General features: G+C 46.9%; 1 protein-coding gene across 1 annotated transcript in view; it reads right to left on the reverse strand.

Annotated features, from left to right (window-relative positions):
- COL23A1 (collagen type XXIII alpha 1 chain) overlaps positions 1-14,977 on the reverse strand; it is a 190,994-nt gene that overhangs the window by 51,862 nt on the left and 124,155 nt on the right. The window contains exon 3 of the mRNA XM_067305139.1: positions 1,898-1,942. Coding sequence (XP_067161240.1) covers positions 1,898-1,942 — 45 coding nt within the window. The remainder of the gene's footprint in view (positions 1-1,897; positions 1,943-14,977) is intronic.

Below are 14,977 nucleotides of genomic sequence, written 5' to 3' on the forward strand. Positions count from 1 at the left end.
CAGAGCTGTTGGATTAATCTTATGATCTGAATCCATCATAAGGGGGGGGAAAAAAAAGCGAAATTCAGGCTTGTCTTAAATCAATACAAGGGTGTGACTGAAAAGGGACAGGATAAGCTCTTAAATTTTTTTCTGCTTGTTTATGAGATATACATTGAAAGGTTCAATATGGATCAGAAAAAGTTTTTAATTTCAACAATTGCCAGAAAAAGCGCTCCCTTTGGCAAGCCCGAAATGAGCACCGAGCCCGCTGGCTCCGCAGCGGCATCTGTCCAGGGGCCGCGAGGCTGCAACCACGCCGGGTGCCGGGGATGGATGCTATCACGCTACGCAAACACAGCGTTATTCCCACTTAGCAGCTGCAGCGAAGGAGCGAGGACCTGGTTTATGTGCTGTGAGGGCTCTCCAGCAAATATATAAATACATATTCAAGCTATCTATGAAAACAAACATCTGGCAGCTAGGCCAAAAGCAATACAGGGAGGCAAGTCTGCTCTTTGTGTTTCTTTGTATCCGTAATACAGCGGAACGATTCTCGGGGGCTGCGTTACATTAGATATATGAAATGGCTTTGCCCCATCCTGCGTGTTTGCGTGCACACGCGTGTGTTTGCTGCTGCCTTTGCTGAGTTTCAGAGGAAGAAATGGGCTCAAACCTCCACCGCGACTGTGTGGCATATCCATCTGCCCTTCCCAGTTGTATCCTGCTCTCCTCAAATTTCTTCCACAGTTGCAGAGAAGTCCAAAGGGTGTGCGTAAGTCATTACCGACGACCGATAATTAATTCTTCATAACACTTCTTGCTTTCCTGCTGGTCCTGCCCCGATTCCCTGGCAGTTTTTTGCTTCTTAAGAGGAGGGATGCTCCGTGCTTACCGTGGGGAAGAAACTCAGATGAACGTAACGTGGCAGCAAACCTCCCAAAGCCGGGTCGGAAATGCCCCGGCCGATGACAGCGTTGCTCCAACGCTCGTGCGTCAATGCAAGAGCAAACGCTGCTTTCCAGAGCTGCCAGCACAGACCAGCACGAACGAAGGGCAAGGCAAATGCTCAAACTCAGCGCTGTGAGAGCTGGAGCTACCCCGAAAACTTTCAAATGGGTCACGCAGGAGCCAATTCCACTAGCACAACTTCTATGGAAATGGGGGTGAAGGAGGGACTGGGATCCATCACACCGGCTGGTCACTGTCCCCGCGAGCCCAGCGTCCGCCCTCGGCTGTGAACAAGCCCCGATGCTTCAGGAGGTAGCAAAAACACCTCGGAAAACGCGTGTTGCACCGGGAAACGCCATCAGTGGAAGATGGAAAGGAAATGCCTGCCTGCCTTCCCCGGCAATCGCTTTACGGCCCGTAGCAGGGAGACGTCCCCACCGCCGCGGAGACGTCCCCGCTGCCGCGCGCTCCGGCCGACACCGGGATGCTCAGGCCAGCGGTCGGAGAGGCTGCGCCCCGGCGGCAACCTCCCCGTGTGCCCCGGAAACCTGCCTGTATCTGAGGGGCAGCAAATAGCCGTCTCCTTGTTAAGCAAAAATCTATGCTTCCCCATTAATTTACTCCAAATTAAAGAGCCTAAAGAGATGAAAAACTCTTGAATTTCACCTCTCGTTTTCTAATCTATAAAGTCGTTGCAAACTCCACGTGGCTTTCTATATCCTTTTTTGCTCCGATCCCCAGATATCAAGCCAAGGGGCGTATTATTAAACTAAGCAGCTCAAACGACAGTTCATGGGGAGGCTGGCGCGTGTACGACCGAGAGAGCCCCGAGCGGGACTAACGACCACGATTCGGTTATCCCCGATGCCGAAAGGCGGACGGAAGCTATTGCGCTGCCGGGACAAACGCAGCCCGGTTATCTGCCGGGTGTGCGTCCCACGGCCCCCCCCGGGCGGACGAGGCTTACCGGGTTCTCCGCGCCGTCCCGGCTTCCCGCGCCTCCCCGGCGGGCCTGCGGAAAGCAGAAACAGCAGTTAGTCACCCGCCGGACGCGAGCATCGCCGGCCACCACCCAAACCTCCTCGCGTGGTCCCTCCTCCTCCTCCTCCCTTCAGGACTATCCAAAATAGTAGACTGCAAGCGCCCATTTTAAATAGCACGTTACTGCAAAATGCACCGAATTTGGGGGAAAAACACCACCCTTATCTGTTGCATACAGCACCTCAAGGGAACGACGCTATTCTTTTTCACCCTTTCATTTTAAATAAGAACGATCATTGCCTCTTTTACAAGGTTGCGTGCCACTAAGGCCTTTTGGATTCCCTCTCCCCGTTAAAAAGGAGGGCTCAGAAACTGAGTCAAGCCGTGAAACAGGCTTTTTGAACTCATTGGTGTTGTCCGTGTAGTAGAGGGAACCGTGTACAATACTGGTGCCCACCGTGCCCTCAAACACTCACATTCTGGAAAAGCACTTTGCAGAATCTACATGTGAACTTGTATCCTGCAGCGGAGCACGTGACGGTACTCATCTATGCACGATACAAGTGGCAGTCACAGTTTTTCCAAATCGCAATATTTAAAGCATCAAAAGGAGGAACAGAAACCTTTTGTTACCAATCAGTACCCGGGTCGGAAGAAGTTTCTGCATAGAGTGATAAAACACCCCAGATCTGATCACACATTTACTATTTCAGGCCCAGGTTTCAGATATAAAAATATTTGCTTTTCTTCCTCATATAGGTAATGACAGCTAAATGATCAACCTGACAAATTTTAAGTGACAAAATACCCTTAACCAAGGAAGAAACCTGCACTCGATACAGGCGGGAACACGCACGCACCATACTGCTCCAGCACCAGTCAGGCATCCAGACTTCTGACCAAGCCATAACATCTTGCACTTCTGTGCTGTTAACTAACCTTTTGCAATCTCTCCGCTGGAGTAAAGCCTTCCTGCCTGCGAGCTGGCAGCTTCCACGCTTGGTGGAACGCACGCATTGCCAGCTGGGGACACAAAGCTGGGTTTTGCAGCCAATTTGGCCAGTTTTGGAGGAGCATTAGCTGAGTGACAGCAGTGTTCGCAGTGGGAAAACAAGAGCAAACGTTTCATGTGGGAAACTCCACTGCTCCCTCTCCCTTCGGTTGCTTTTTTAGTTTTAAGGGAAGGGGACAATAAACGGAGATGATTAAATATTTTTGCACTCCTATCAAGATTACCCCTCCTGTATAAACATTTCTGGGTCTGAATGCACGATCCTGCCCCTGGCCACAGCCTAGAGTTCTTCTCTTTAATGTTATAGTAAACTTTGCAGCAATCCCTCTTCTCAGGCCACGCGCACATCTTCAGCGTACACCACAGGCTCTCCCATGCAGGTTAGGAGACCAACATGCCCTTCGGCATCAAACGTCAGGAACTGCAATTCCCGCTGGGCCACCCTTGCTACAGGGAGGGGAATTTCCAACAGGAGGGTAAGATGGGCAACCCAGGACAACATTGCCATGAACGTCCAACCTGTGCAAGGACTTGGTAGAAAGCACCTTTTGGAGCTCCCTAAGCAGCTGGGTCTCAGCTTTCTAAAGGATGGAAAAGCCCATTTTCACCCCAGCCACGGGAACCAGACTGAGCGCTGCTCTACGTGGACAGATTACAAAGACCTGCTGAGCTCACCATCATGAAGTATTGCTGCCTACACCGCTTCCGCTGGCTTGATCGCAAGCTACGAGCTTTGCTGAAAAATAATCATCCCAAGCGTGTATTTTCAGCGTGGCTAATTCGCACGCCTTGGCATTGGCACGCGCCAACCTCCCCATCAACACTGACGCTCCCACCTCTGGGCAAAGAGCCCGGGATTCCTCAACGTGCTTCAACCTTCACGTACGCCGGTCCCTCCTGAGCCACGCGGGAGGACTCCTTCGAAGCATGGCTCTCGCTCAACCCTTTGCCGTCTTTGATAGCCTCCTCCCACGCGTGTTTAATCTAGCACTAGTCGTTAACTATTGTACTTTACTTGTTCTGCTAGCAGCAATCAGGAAAACCACAGGGTTTCTAGTCGAGTGGGACGTGTCCTAATGAAGCTGTAGGAGAGGGAGGCCAAGTTTTTAACAAATGACTAATGAGCCTGGTGTCTACGCTTTTAGGCAATTTAGAGGAAGTCAAGCTGGACCCAGGGCTCTCCTCACACTCGAGCTCTCCAGCGGCACTGACAGCATCTCCAGTTAACTTGTTTCCACAGATTTTTGTAAAGAAAACTCTTTGTTCCCCAATGAGAACACACTTTCATGGACTGAAACATTATACGCATTTTCTGTCCCAGCCTGAATAGCTCATTTCTGCTCAGAAACCTCTGAGCTGACAATCTGAGAAACCTCCAAGAAACCAAAGATTGTTAAAAAAACATCCCCCCGTCAACATTAATTTTAAAGGGATTTCCTAACGCTTAGCCCAAAAAGGGAAAAATTGACTATTGCCTACATCTTTTAATCATCTCTTCATTTTCCAGAAGGAAATGCCCTAAGATGCGTGTAACACAAAATTACAAATACGGCATGCTTGTGGGAACCACGAGACAAATCAAAGTCGAGGGCAAAAACAAACAAACAAAAAAACCCTGATCTGTTTTACTTGCCTTTTTTTAACCTGAAAACAATTTGATGAAACAGGTAGATTTGGGAAAGCAGTAGAAGTGTACTTTGGAAGCAACATATAGAGCCCTACTGCCTTTCAATAGTCAACTATGGAAAGGTCTCAGAGGAGAGAAAACTTCAGCAGGGATTCAAAGGAAGAACACACCCAGCACCCAGGTTAGGCAATAGTTTCAAGCTAGCTGCAATCCTGCTACGCGCACGGGGGAAGGAGAACTGGTGTGCTAGAGGCGGGACCAGCGCACGGCAGCACAGCAGCAGCTCGGGAGTCACGAGCGTGGGCTGCCACCTCGTCTCACGCAGAGGCGACCACATCAAGCCCACAGCCTGCACGACTGGAAATGATTATTTTGGCGATTTCTGGACTGCACCGAGGGGTTGGTTTTGGAAGCTCAGCACACCCCTGCAGGAATCAAAGCAGGCGAAGCAGCGGTGGACAACGTCCACAACAGCCCCGTGAGAAGAGCAGCTCCCATGGGGGCCGGGGACACGGTGCTGGCCACCGACGCTCTCCACAGCCCGTCCCGAGCATCACCAGCTTTCACGCGATGACGAGAGACTACTACACCTCGTGGGACAGATGCAGCTAGCAGGGCTGGGCATGAAGCTCACGCCTATTACGCCTCTCACTTCAACCTTCTTTAGAAGACCACAAAGAAAATTAAGGAGGACCGCAAATTTGTTTGAAGATAAATGTTAACTATAAGCTGTTACCTAATGACTCCATCTCCTAGGATCTTGCAGTTTGATGCTTGTTCGGTATAATTAAGATTTATGCTGCATTAGTGTCATTTGGGTAAAAGCTTAGCCTTTTCTCCTGACCATATCAGCTCTGCTCTATCAGGACTGGGAGTTCATTATTTACATTTTTATGAAAGACGGTTTTGGGAAGGAGAATAAATACAAAGCATAAAACAGTCTATTTTTAAACAACTTGTCACTTCCAAGCTAAACAGCCTTAATCCAGGGCATAATACGCAATTTCTGACAACGCTATAAGCTTCCCAGTGAGATGATAGATTCAGTAATGCAAAGACGAAGGAAGAGCACGAGAAATGTTGCTGTTTGGAAACGTTACGAGGAAGAGCTGGTAGGTGCAACTACAGAGTAGCTACTCAGGACCAAGGAGAAAGTTTACAGCAAATAGACTGCACAGACTTAGCTGTTCTCCTGGAAGCGGCTACTTATGTCGTCTAATGAGGGCTTGTAAATGAGATATTAAAATCGACATTATAGTTCACATAATATATTGTGAAGCGCCAAAACCAAGTACCTCTCCATAGTGCAGTAAGTTATCCCTATCTGAACTAATTTACCCAAGAGAACTGCAAATCAGGCCACACAGCACCAGCTCTGCTCAGTGAGCTCCGTAATCCCATCAGTACCAGAAAAACAGGCCCATTGCACCACACGCAGTTATTTTCTTTTTTCACCCCATTTAACTGAATCAAACCTGGTCCTTGACCCACATTCCCAGACTTGCGAGGCCGTATCGCCGGCTCCTCTCATTCGTACTTTAGGAGCAAATTGCCGCCTGCCTTACTGTTGGGCATAACAAGGGAGATCGGTGTTCATCCAAAATAAAGCGAGTCTAAGCGCCAGCAAGAAAAGGCACCTGCCACCGCAGCCCAGATGCAGGCAAAGCCTCACTGGGGTGCGCGGGAGCTCAGTTACCGCAGGAACTGCGGTACTAGGACCCTAACATCGCAAATCAACTCACCCAAAGTGACTACAGACAGCAGGGCTAATTCTTCTTCCTCCGCAAAAGCTTTCTTAAAAATCATAGTCCAAAGACTGACCTGTATTTGAGGTGACTTTGCACGAGCTCTGTGTTGCAATTAATAGATATGTATTTACAATGACTAATTAGCAAATCAAGACTGTGCTATGTTTTAAGCGTCACCCCAGCAGAGGACATTTTTACCCAAGAACCTTTGGCACCAGGCTCACGCTAGCTTTTCCTTTACACTCCTCCAACGCGCCACCCGTTGCCACTGAGAACATATGAACAGAAATAATCATAAAACCGTGCCCATCTCTTTCTTTGGGCCTCTTACCACCTCGCAAGGTGGGTTTGCGGCGCCTGACATCCAGGTGAGCAGCATGGGGCAGATGCCCCACAGGATATCCCATGAGAAATACTCCTCCTTCCCAGGCTGGTGTCCCCCCATGTGCACTTGTACCTAACCCGTGCTCTAATGTGGGATTAAGTCTTACACCATTTCGAAGGATCAACCCACTCACACGCTTGGATTTTTTTTGTTTTATTTTGTTTCTTTTCTGGGAGCTTGAAGAGGTTTAGATTCTTTTTCCCTTCCTCCCTTTTGGCATTTTTCAAGCTGTCTTCATTAATCAGTGCTTTTTAGGCTAAAAATGACTCATCCAGAAAAACAGCCTGAACAAATTGGTTGGTTCAGCCACTCTCAGAAAAGCATGTTTTTTTTCCTATGGCTTTACTGAGAAGGAGGGTGAATTTTGCAGCGTGCAGCGGTAGGAACTGCAGCTCCGTCCTCGCCGGCCGTTCCAGCACAAAGGCCAATTTACTCTCTGGTTCCCGGGGGAAGAGGTTTATGGTTCGCGGACAGAAGTCAGAGCCTGAGCTGCTTGCTCAGCTGATACTCATCAGGTATTCGAGTCAGGCAGCAGAGCCTGAGACCACAGATCTAAGATTAAACAGTTTTGGGTCACGTTTTGCGTGAACCTTTTTGGCTTTGGATTCCAACGGGCCCAAAGATTCAAAGCAAATACCAGAGGCAGATTGGAAACATGCAGCACCTACGGTCTACAGAAGTTTTCCAAACAAAACAAACAAACAAAAAAAATTTAGATTAATTCTGAATTTGGCCCAAGTGCTCTGAAACCTCCCCAAAACACTGGGCTATGTTTTATGTCAGTAGAAAAGTCACCCAGAAAGCAACCTTTGCTTGCTACCTGAGGAAACTTCACTGCTCAACATGTGACTCAGTTGCTTTCAAGACACAGAGCAAGCAAACTTGTTTTCCCGTATGTCTCCATGGAGCTTTTCTAACCAAGGAAGCACACAAGCATCCTCCTCCTCTGAACATGTTGGGCATCTCTGTGCTCAACCTTGAGGAACAAAATTTAAGGGTACCTCAGAGTCCTAGATCAAACGTTGCCCAGCACCAATGAAACACACACTCAGCACATGCTAGCTCAGGAGAGCACAACTCTTCAAGACCAGAAGCACGTTTGGGAGCGAGTTTAAGTGTTTTTCTCACTTCTAGCTCACAGTGGCTCCTCTTTCCTTCGGTAGATGCTTGTTGCAAAAGAAAAAAAAAATCAAGATCATTCAATGAGTGACATGAAATATAAACATGCGCTAAAACAACTCAGTGCTCTGATTATGCTCCCATTTAAAATGACCGAGATTGCACTGCTCTCTCAGTAGCTTTGAGCTCAACCGTGGATTCCCCCCCACCCCCAACTAAAATCAGTTTTTCTTTTTTTCCCCCCACACCCAGAGACAGTTTCTTCAAACAGTCAAGTGCATACAGCTCTTTTGTTTAGCCACCAGGGCATAAAGATAAATTGAATTTGAGATATAAATTAAGAAGTGACTGGAATAAAGCCACAATTGCACTCACATCAAACATGGGATTTTTCCCGTTTGTTATGGCTGGTCTTACTCAGGCCATTTTCAGCTAATACCTTGGCACAGCTGCAGCACGACGCAGGGCAGCAGCAGATGTACAGAGTATACCCTCTTTTTATTTTTAAAACAAGACGATGCATATTTTGGCAGCTGCGCGTGCTGCCATATGCAAGGTAGAAAGGTTTACATGGCAGATTTCAACTCCCCCCATCTGCACCGAGGCAGCTGCTTTAGTACAAACCCTGGGAGGAGATGGTACCTCTGGCAGCCTTTCAGAAAGCAAGCATCTCCGCAAACACATACACATGCTCTGTTTCAAGTTTATGAGAACTGCGACCATCTCCTCCTTGCGAGAGATGTAAGAGATGGTTCTTGTAAGAGATCTCTGCTCGCCTTACCCATATGTGCTGCAGCGTGAGTGCCCTGTGAGGCTAACTCACTCTTTTCATAAAAATAAATCCTTAGAAGTCCATTTAGAGAGAACCACTGCTCAGCTCAGAGGCGTGAGCAGCAATAACGCTCAACACCTGGAAAGGTTAAAATGAATTGCAAGCAAATCACAGCCTCTTCTTTCAAGAGACTTGGTGGTTAGGCAACCCAGGCGTACAGTCATCGACCCGAGTCTGGAAAATCAACACAGATTCCTTTTCTGCAATAGGTACTAGATAGAAAATCATGTGATATTAAAGCTGAGGAGCAGAAGCAATACTAAGCTCACACTGGAGTCCTCCTTTAGCATGTGACTAAAATTAATCGTCCTTACAGTATCTTCAGTAACAGGTAACCTGAAACATCGCTACATGGAACAGATGAGCCAACTAATACCCTCAAGTCTGCTTTCACAGAAAGCATTTGGAATTAGGCTTCTTACAACTGAAATAGTTGCTAACAAGAAGCCTCCTTCCGGAGGAAGCAAGAAGGCACCAGTCACCAGGTTGCAGAGAATTATTTAGCAGACGGAGCAGAGGATGCTCTAGCTGAGCCGGTAAATTCGCCCACACTAAATATCAGTTTGTTTACAAACGCAACAACCGTATGCACATATTGGGAGCGCTTTTACAGCATGAGAGTTGGTTGCGGATTTCTTGCAGCAACAGGCTTATTTGCTTTGCTCCAAGAACTGCAAGACACTTCTGTAAGGTACGCAAGATAATGAAGCACTCATTGCTTCCTTTCGTTTTCAGTTACAGTCCCACGTTTAAACAAATTTGACATGTTGGATTAAAAAATGTCCCTAGTGAAACATTCAGTTCTGACTCAAAGTACTTGGGTTATGATGAACTGCATTTTTGGAGCATGGAAGTACTCAAAACTAACACGTATCCTCCACGGCCAGTCAACTGTCCACATTCAGGATCCCACAGCAAGAAATAAAATATTCTCTGTCATCTCCAGTATTACTCAAAATGGGAGAAGAGCAAGAGAAGAGAAACTGGCAAGCAAAGAGAGTAGCTGAGGGGATGCAGTTTCTCATACGTCCAGAAAAGGTCCCTGTAACTAGACAGAAGTATACGTTTTATAGACTTTAAGCAAACAATCACTTTCTTGTATTTAAATATTATTATGTGAACACATCTGAGGACAGAACCTATGGTTAATGCACCATTTTGGCAGATTTTCCACCCTCTCTGTTTCTCGGCTTCCTAAAAAGGAGAGCGCAGCAGGGCATGTGCAAGCCATAAAGCATCTGCGGGAAGTGGCCAAGCCGATCCCAAGAGCAAGCCCACAACGATCGTGCAAATAATATTAACAGATTTAGCATCCATGTTACAAATCAAGTTTAACATAAAAATCAAAGTCTTCCAGTTTCAAAACTCCTCCAACATTGCACTATTTTATGTCCCAATTACAGCATCTTAAAAAAAGCTGTTAAATTCTTCCTGTTGTCTTCAAAAGAAATGTTTTTCTTCTGTTTAATCCCCCAGAAGTTTTCAGCATGCAGAAGGAATTTACTCCAACCTTTAAAGGATTACCTTGTTTTCCACACACCACCCCATAAGAACAGCTTAATAAAGAGCAAAGGTTTGAGAACGACCTGCCTGAAACAAATACCAAGTCGGCTCCTGGAGCTGTTGCTATTTTTCATGATCTGGGTTACCAACCCTCCTCACGGGCCAGGGCTCCAAGATGCCTCAAAGCCTCCAAAAACAAAACAAAAGCGTCTTAGCAAAGCAGAACCCGAACAAAAACCACGCAGCAAAACCCCTTCCATATGGGATGTATATGCAAGGAAAGCGCCATAGCTAGTAGCATTTTATTCCATATGATGGTAGCAGCAATTCACCACCAGCACGGGCATGTCCCAGCAGACATTACAGATCGAGGGAAATCAGAGAGCACAACATGGGGAATTCAGTTTCACTCCGGATTGACACCAGCTATTTGACATTTCTATGCTCCCGGCCAAGTTCAGCAAAACAGCAGCAGCGATCGATTTTGAAAGCTTAACAGGACGTCAGCTGAGCTTCCAAGAGAGCCTGCAGCCTCCAGTAATCAAATCCGGCGATGAGCAACAAGCTGGCTTGGATGAAGCCTTCTGAACGTTAAATAAGGGATGTACGAAGCCTAACAAATGAATTGTATCATTTAATCGCACAGACAGCAGCGTTGCACAAATAAATGCCTCTAAAGTATGGATGTTAACAAGGCTGTCCGTTTCAAAATAAATTTACCCAATATAAAGGACCCAGCAAAACTACCACCCTGCCTTTGTCTGAAGGCACCAGCCGTCTGAGCGATCACAGATGGGCGCAGGTGATCCTTCTCCCCAACACCTAACAGGTTTGAGCACCGCAATGAGACTCGGACCTGTGAATTTACATTGTCCCTAACTAACCAAACGAGAAGTCCACCTAAGCAAGCGGACCATCTGTAACAGCAGCCAGTTGCTGACACAAGAGGAAAAACACAGTACTCGGTTACGTGCAGAGCCATCCTTCTCCCAGCATACCAGGATCTGGGGCTTCCTGAGCTGGGAGGGGACGCACGGCTATCAGGATGCTGCATTTTGCCGGCTACACCGGGCACCACCACGTCAGACCTGGAGGCACGGATGCACACGCGGCCCTAAACAAAGGCAGGCGAGGGAGGTCCGCTACTTGCATTTCCTTGGGCAGGCGTCCAGAGCTGAGTGTTCGAGTTTGCTGCGAGCAGGTTTCTGAAGCTGGGGAACCACGGCTGGCAGTTTCGGGAGAGGATTTTGCAAGATGAAGTATATTGCAGCACAGAATAATATTATGTTAGATGACTACTGACGAGGTGTTGTTCAATTTACCATCTGTGCCAACTACAAAGCGTAAGATCGATGATCTTTTTGACAAGATAATTTAAAGTAAACATGATTCAGACACCAGGAATTCCACCCTAACAGTAAATGTGTCGGTGAAACAGCCCCGGGAAAGGTACTCCGAGCAATGCCATCAGAATACCATTCAGCCCACAGGAGAGGCTATTAATAACGTTATTGTGACCTTACAGAGCTTGAGGTTTGTCGGAGGATCATGACAACAGATGCAAAGCGATGCTGTTTTCATCACCAGCGTCAGGAAAATGCCATCTAACTGGCCACGGGCAGGATGGAAGAGCGCCCAGAAGAACTACGAATTGAGCTGTAGGATTGAACATGTTCGGGAGACAGACTAGATGACTTGAAGGATTCGTCCCATTTTCTTTGCACGCAGATTTTTATACTGTGCTTAAAAATCACACCTAAGCACCTAAACCCTTTTAAAAGACTGCAGTTATTTTTAGATAGAAGAAAGATGAACAACAACACGAAGCTTAAAAAAAAAAAAAAAACATGCTTCCGAATTTCTCATTTTTAGTTTCTAATAAAATCAACGATTTTCAGAACTAGCAATAAAACCCGTTGCTTTGCCCTGGGACAAATACAGGGTCACACCCTGAGATTCATCCATAGCCCTGGATACCAGCTAAGGCGCAAGCCCCAAAGGGGAGGACACCTGCTACCATCAGGTCTTTTGGCCACAGTGTTTTTCCTCCTTTCTGTTAGTGCCTCTGCAATGGATTTTAAGCTCTAACTGCACACTGCACACCATTGGTCTAAGTTTAGACACTACTGGGTTGCTGTATTTTTAGTTATTTTAAGCCTTCCTTCCATCCTCCCAGTAATGTACAAAGTGCAATCAGATGGAGGAGAAATTGGACAACTGGAGACTGACTGCCCTGGATATACTTGCTCCTGGTTATCTCCTGTACACAGGAGTTTTCAAAGTTCACAGAAACCTTTACCTAAATCATTTGGGGATACAAATATTTGCCTTGTTGCAAACTAAGCTCTTCCCTGAGCATTAGGTTAGCTTTGATGCCAACAGGCTTAATAAAGGCTAATGTTTCACCGACACCCAGCTCAGGCCATGGTGGTCTCACGGTTGGCCCTTGGGAACGCGTTTCCCATGGTGGGAGGGTGTCCAACGGCAAACCTGAAGAGCAGTCAGTGAAGGACATAGCGAAAGAAAGGAAGAGAAAAAGAACAAGAATATAAAATTTGAGGAGAAAGAACAGGATACCTCAAAAGCCAGTTACATTATGGCCAAATACATCAAAAGCCAGTTACGTTAATGGCCAAAACAGAAAGAGTCTCCAAGCTGTTATTAAAATGTACCTGTATGCCCTGCTGGAAGAGCCTTGCAAAGAGGCACTTTCCTGCTTGGGGTGTATCCTCGAGGAGGACAGGAGGTGAGGAGAAGAGGAGCTTCGACCTGGTGGGGGCTTTCCCACATCAAGGTTGAAATTATAACGGAAAAAATGTCAAATAAAATGATTTCACTCCCAGAGCAGCAGAAACACCGTACTTTGTTCTCACAAATTGGGACCAGGTAGGTTGGCACAAGGTCTTTGGCAACAAAACAATTTAGCCTCAAATTTGAGACCAGAGCAACAGCATTAGATCACTGACTCAGACTTAGGTTGTGAGCAGCTGTTTGGCTTTTATTTCACACAAAAGCTTACGCTGTAAAAGGAATTCTTGGCCTGTATTCAAATGCTATATTTGTTCGTAAGCAGTGTTTCTCATTTTAGTCCTGATAATGCAGTGAAATCAGTGATGAAAAATTTTTACAGAGAAGATAGAGGGAAGGAAAAAAAAAAAAAAGTACTTCTTTTTCTTTTTAAGACTTTGATTTCATTGTGTTGAAATGCATATTTAGACCTTGAGTTTTCACCACACTTGAATCATCAGGCTTCTGCTCCTTTTAACTGAACATATAGTTAAAGGTACAACTGTCCTCTCCCTCTCAGGACCCTGGGCAAACACCAAATTCGCTGCGGGCAAGCGGTTTGCTTTCCCCGCCACCTGAAATGCTTTAAACATCAGAATATATGAACTAACTTTTATGGAACATATAGTTTCCATTCTACACACAGCACCAACGCATGCTACGGTCACATACGCTCCTTCGAAAGGACACGCCGTTTCCCGGCGCAAGTGTGAACACTCGGAACAACAGAAACCTTTTTCCTGCCACGTGTCCAACCGGCATCGCACAACCTCCAGCAGGAATACGTTGAGGCATCCCAGGTTGGCTGAGCTATAATGGCCATGCTTAGAGCTTGATAAATCAAAGCGATTTATGCCTAGCCTAGCGGACCGAGCGGCAGGTGTGTCTGCCACCGTCTCCTTTTAAAGAATTACCTCCCAGCCCGCACGCGGATCCGTGCCAACCCGAACCCAGCTAACCTGCGGCCGTGCCGCAGCTAACACAAAGACAACGGCAAGAAAAAGCAAAGAGCACCAACATTTTCAGGCTGGACGCAAGCAACAATTTCACGAGCCCCTGGGCATCTCCGCAGTTACGAGGTGTTACACCCGCGATTAATTACAACTGCCATCAGCATGCAAGGAAATGCAAATATAAGATATCTTGCCACAGAGGCACCAAATACGTCTTTGGTCATGCTCAGCCATAGGGAAACAGGCCACAGAGATGAGAGGTGGAGAGCGGTCAAGGGGAGCAGGCACCAAGGTGGGAAGCGTGGTGCTAAGCACACGGTTAGCAGCAGGACCGAGCCTAAACCGGCAGTTGGAAGACCAGAGGCAAGTAAAGTATGCAGGCATGTAGGAAAACATAGCTGAGATACCAGAGAGTACGCAGACGTTTCTTTGGCTTGCCCCATGCCTCCGGGGTGGTTGGCACAAGGCGAGGAATAAGAGTAATTAATGCAGCTGCGAGAGCCAACACTCGCAGAAGTTGCTAACGCCAGCTTGCTTACGGCCCGTTTCTGCCACATTCTGGGCTGCTCTGGCCCAGAACGCAGTGGCAAAGCCTGGTTTTATTCCAGGGCGAAGAGGGGATGAGGTATCGCTCACACATCTGGGTAATGTTTCAGTAACAACTGTGTTTCAGACAAAAGTCTTCTCCCAGGCCAACGCATTGCACCAAAGGGCTTCCAAGCCCACGGCTACGCCGACGTCCTTCCAAGGGCTGAGGCAGCCTGCGCAGCTCTGGAAGCGCACATTAAACTTATGAATTACCAAAATTATCACCGTGATTTCTTTAAGCATGTTCATTTGCTTACTCGATGCATCTCATTTGATTAACAGTTTGTTTTATTTGGCTGCTTTGGGATCACTAGTCTTGAAAACAGCTTGGAAAGCCATAATGAAGTGACTGACTTTGCTCAGCTGTTTTTTCCAGATGCTTAATTCATCACCTAACAGCCAGGCGCGTCTTTCAGAGATACTCGACTATTTTCAGCTCCAAATTTTCAGTCGTCTATAAAGCAACGGGTCTATAAATCTTTTGACATGGCAGCTAAACACATTCCCTCTCC

This window comes from Apteryx mantelli, chromosome 14 (genome assembly GCF_036417845.1).
Source record: "Apteryx mantelli isolate bAptMan1 chromosome 14, bAptMan1.hap1, whole genome shotgun sequence".
Classification (NCBI taxonomy): domain Eukaryota; kingdom Metazoa; phylum Chordata; class Aves; order Apterygiformes; family Apterygidae; genus Apteryx; species Apteryx mantelli.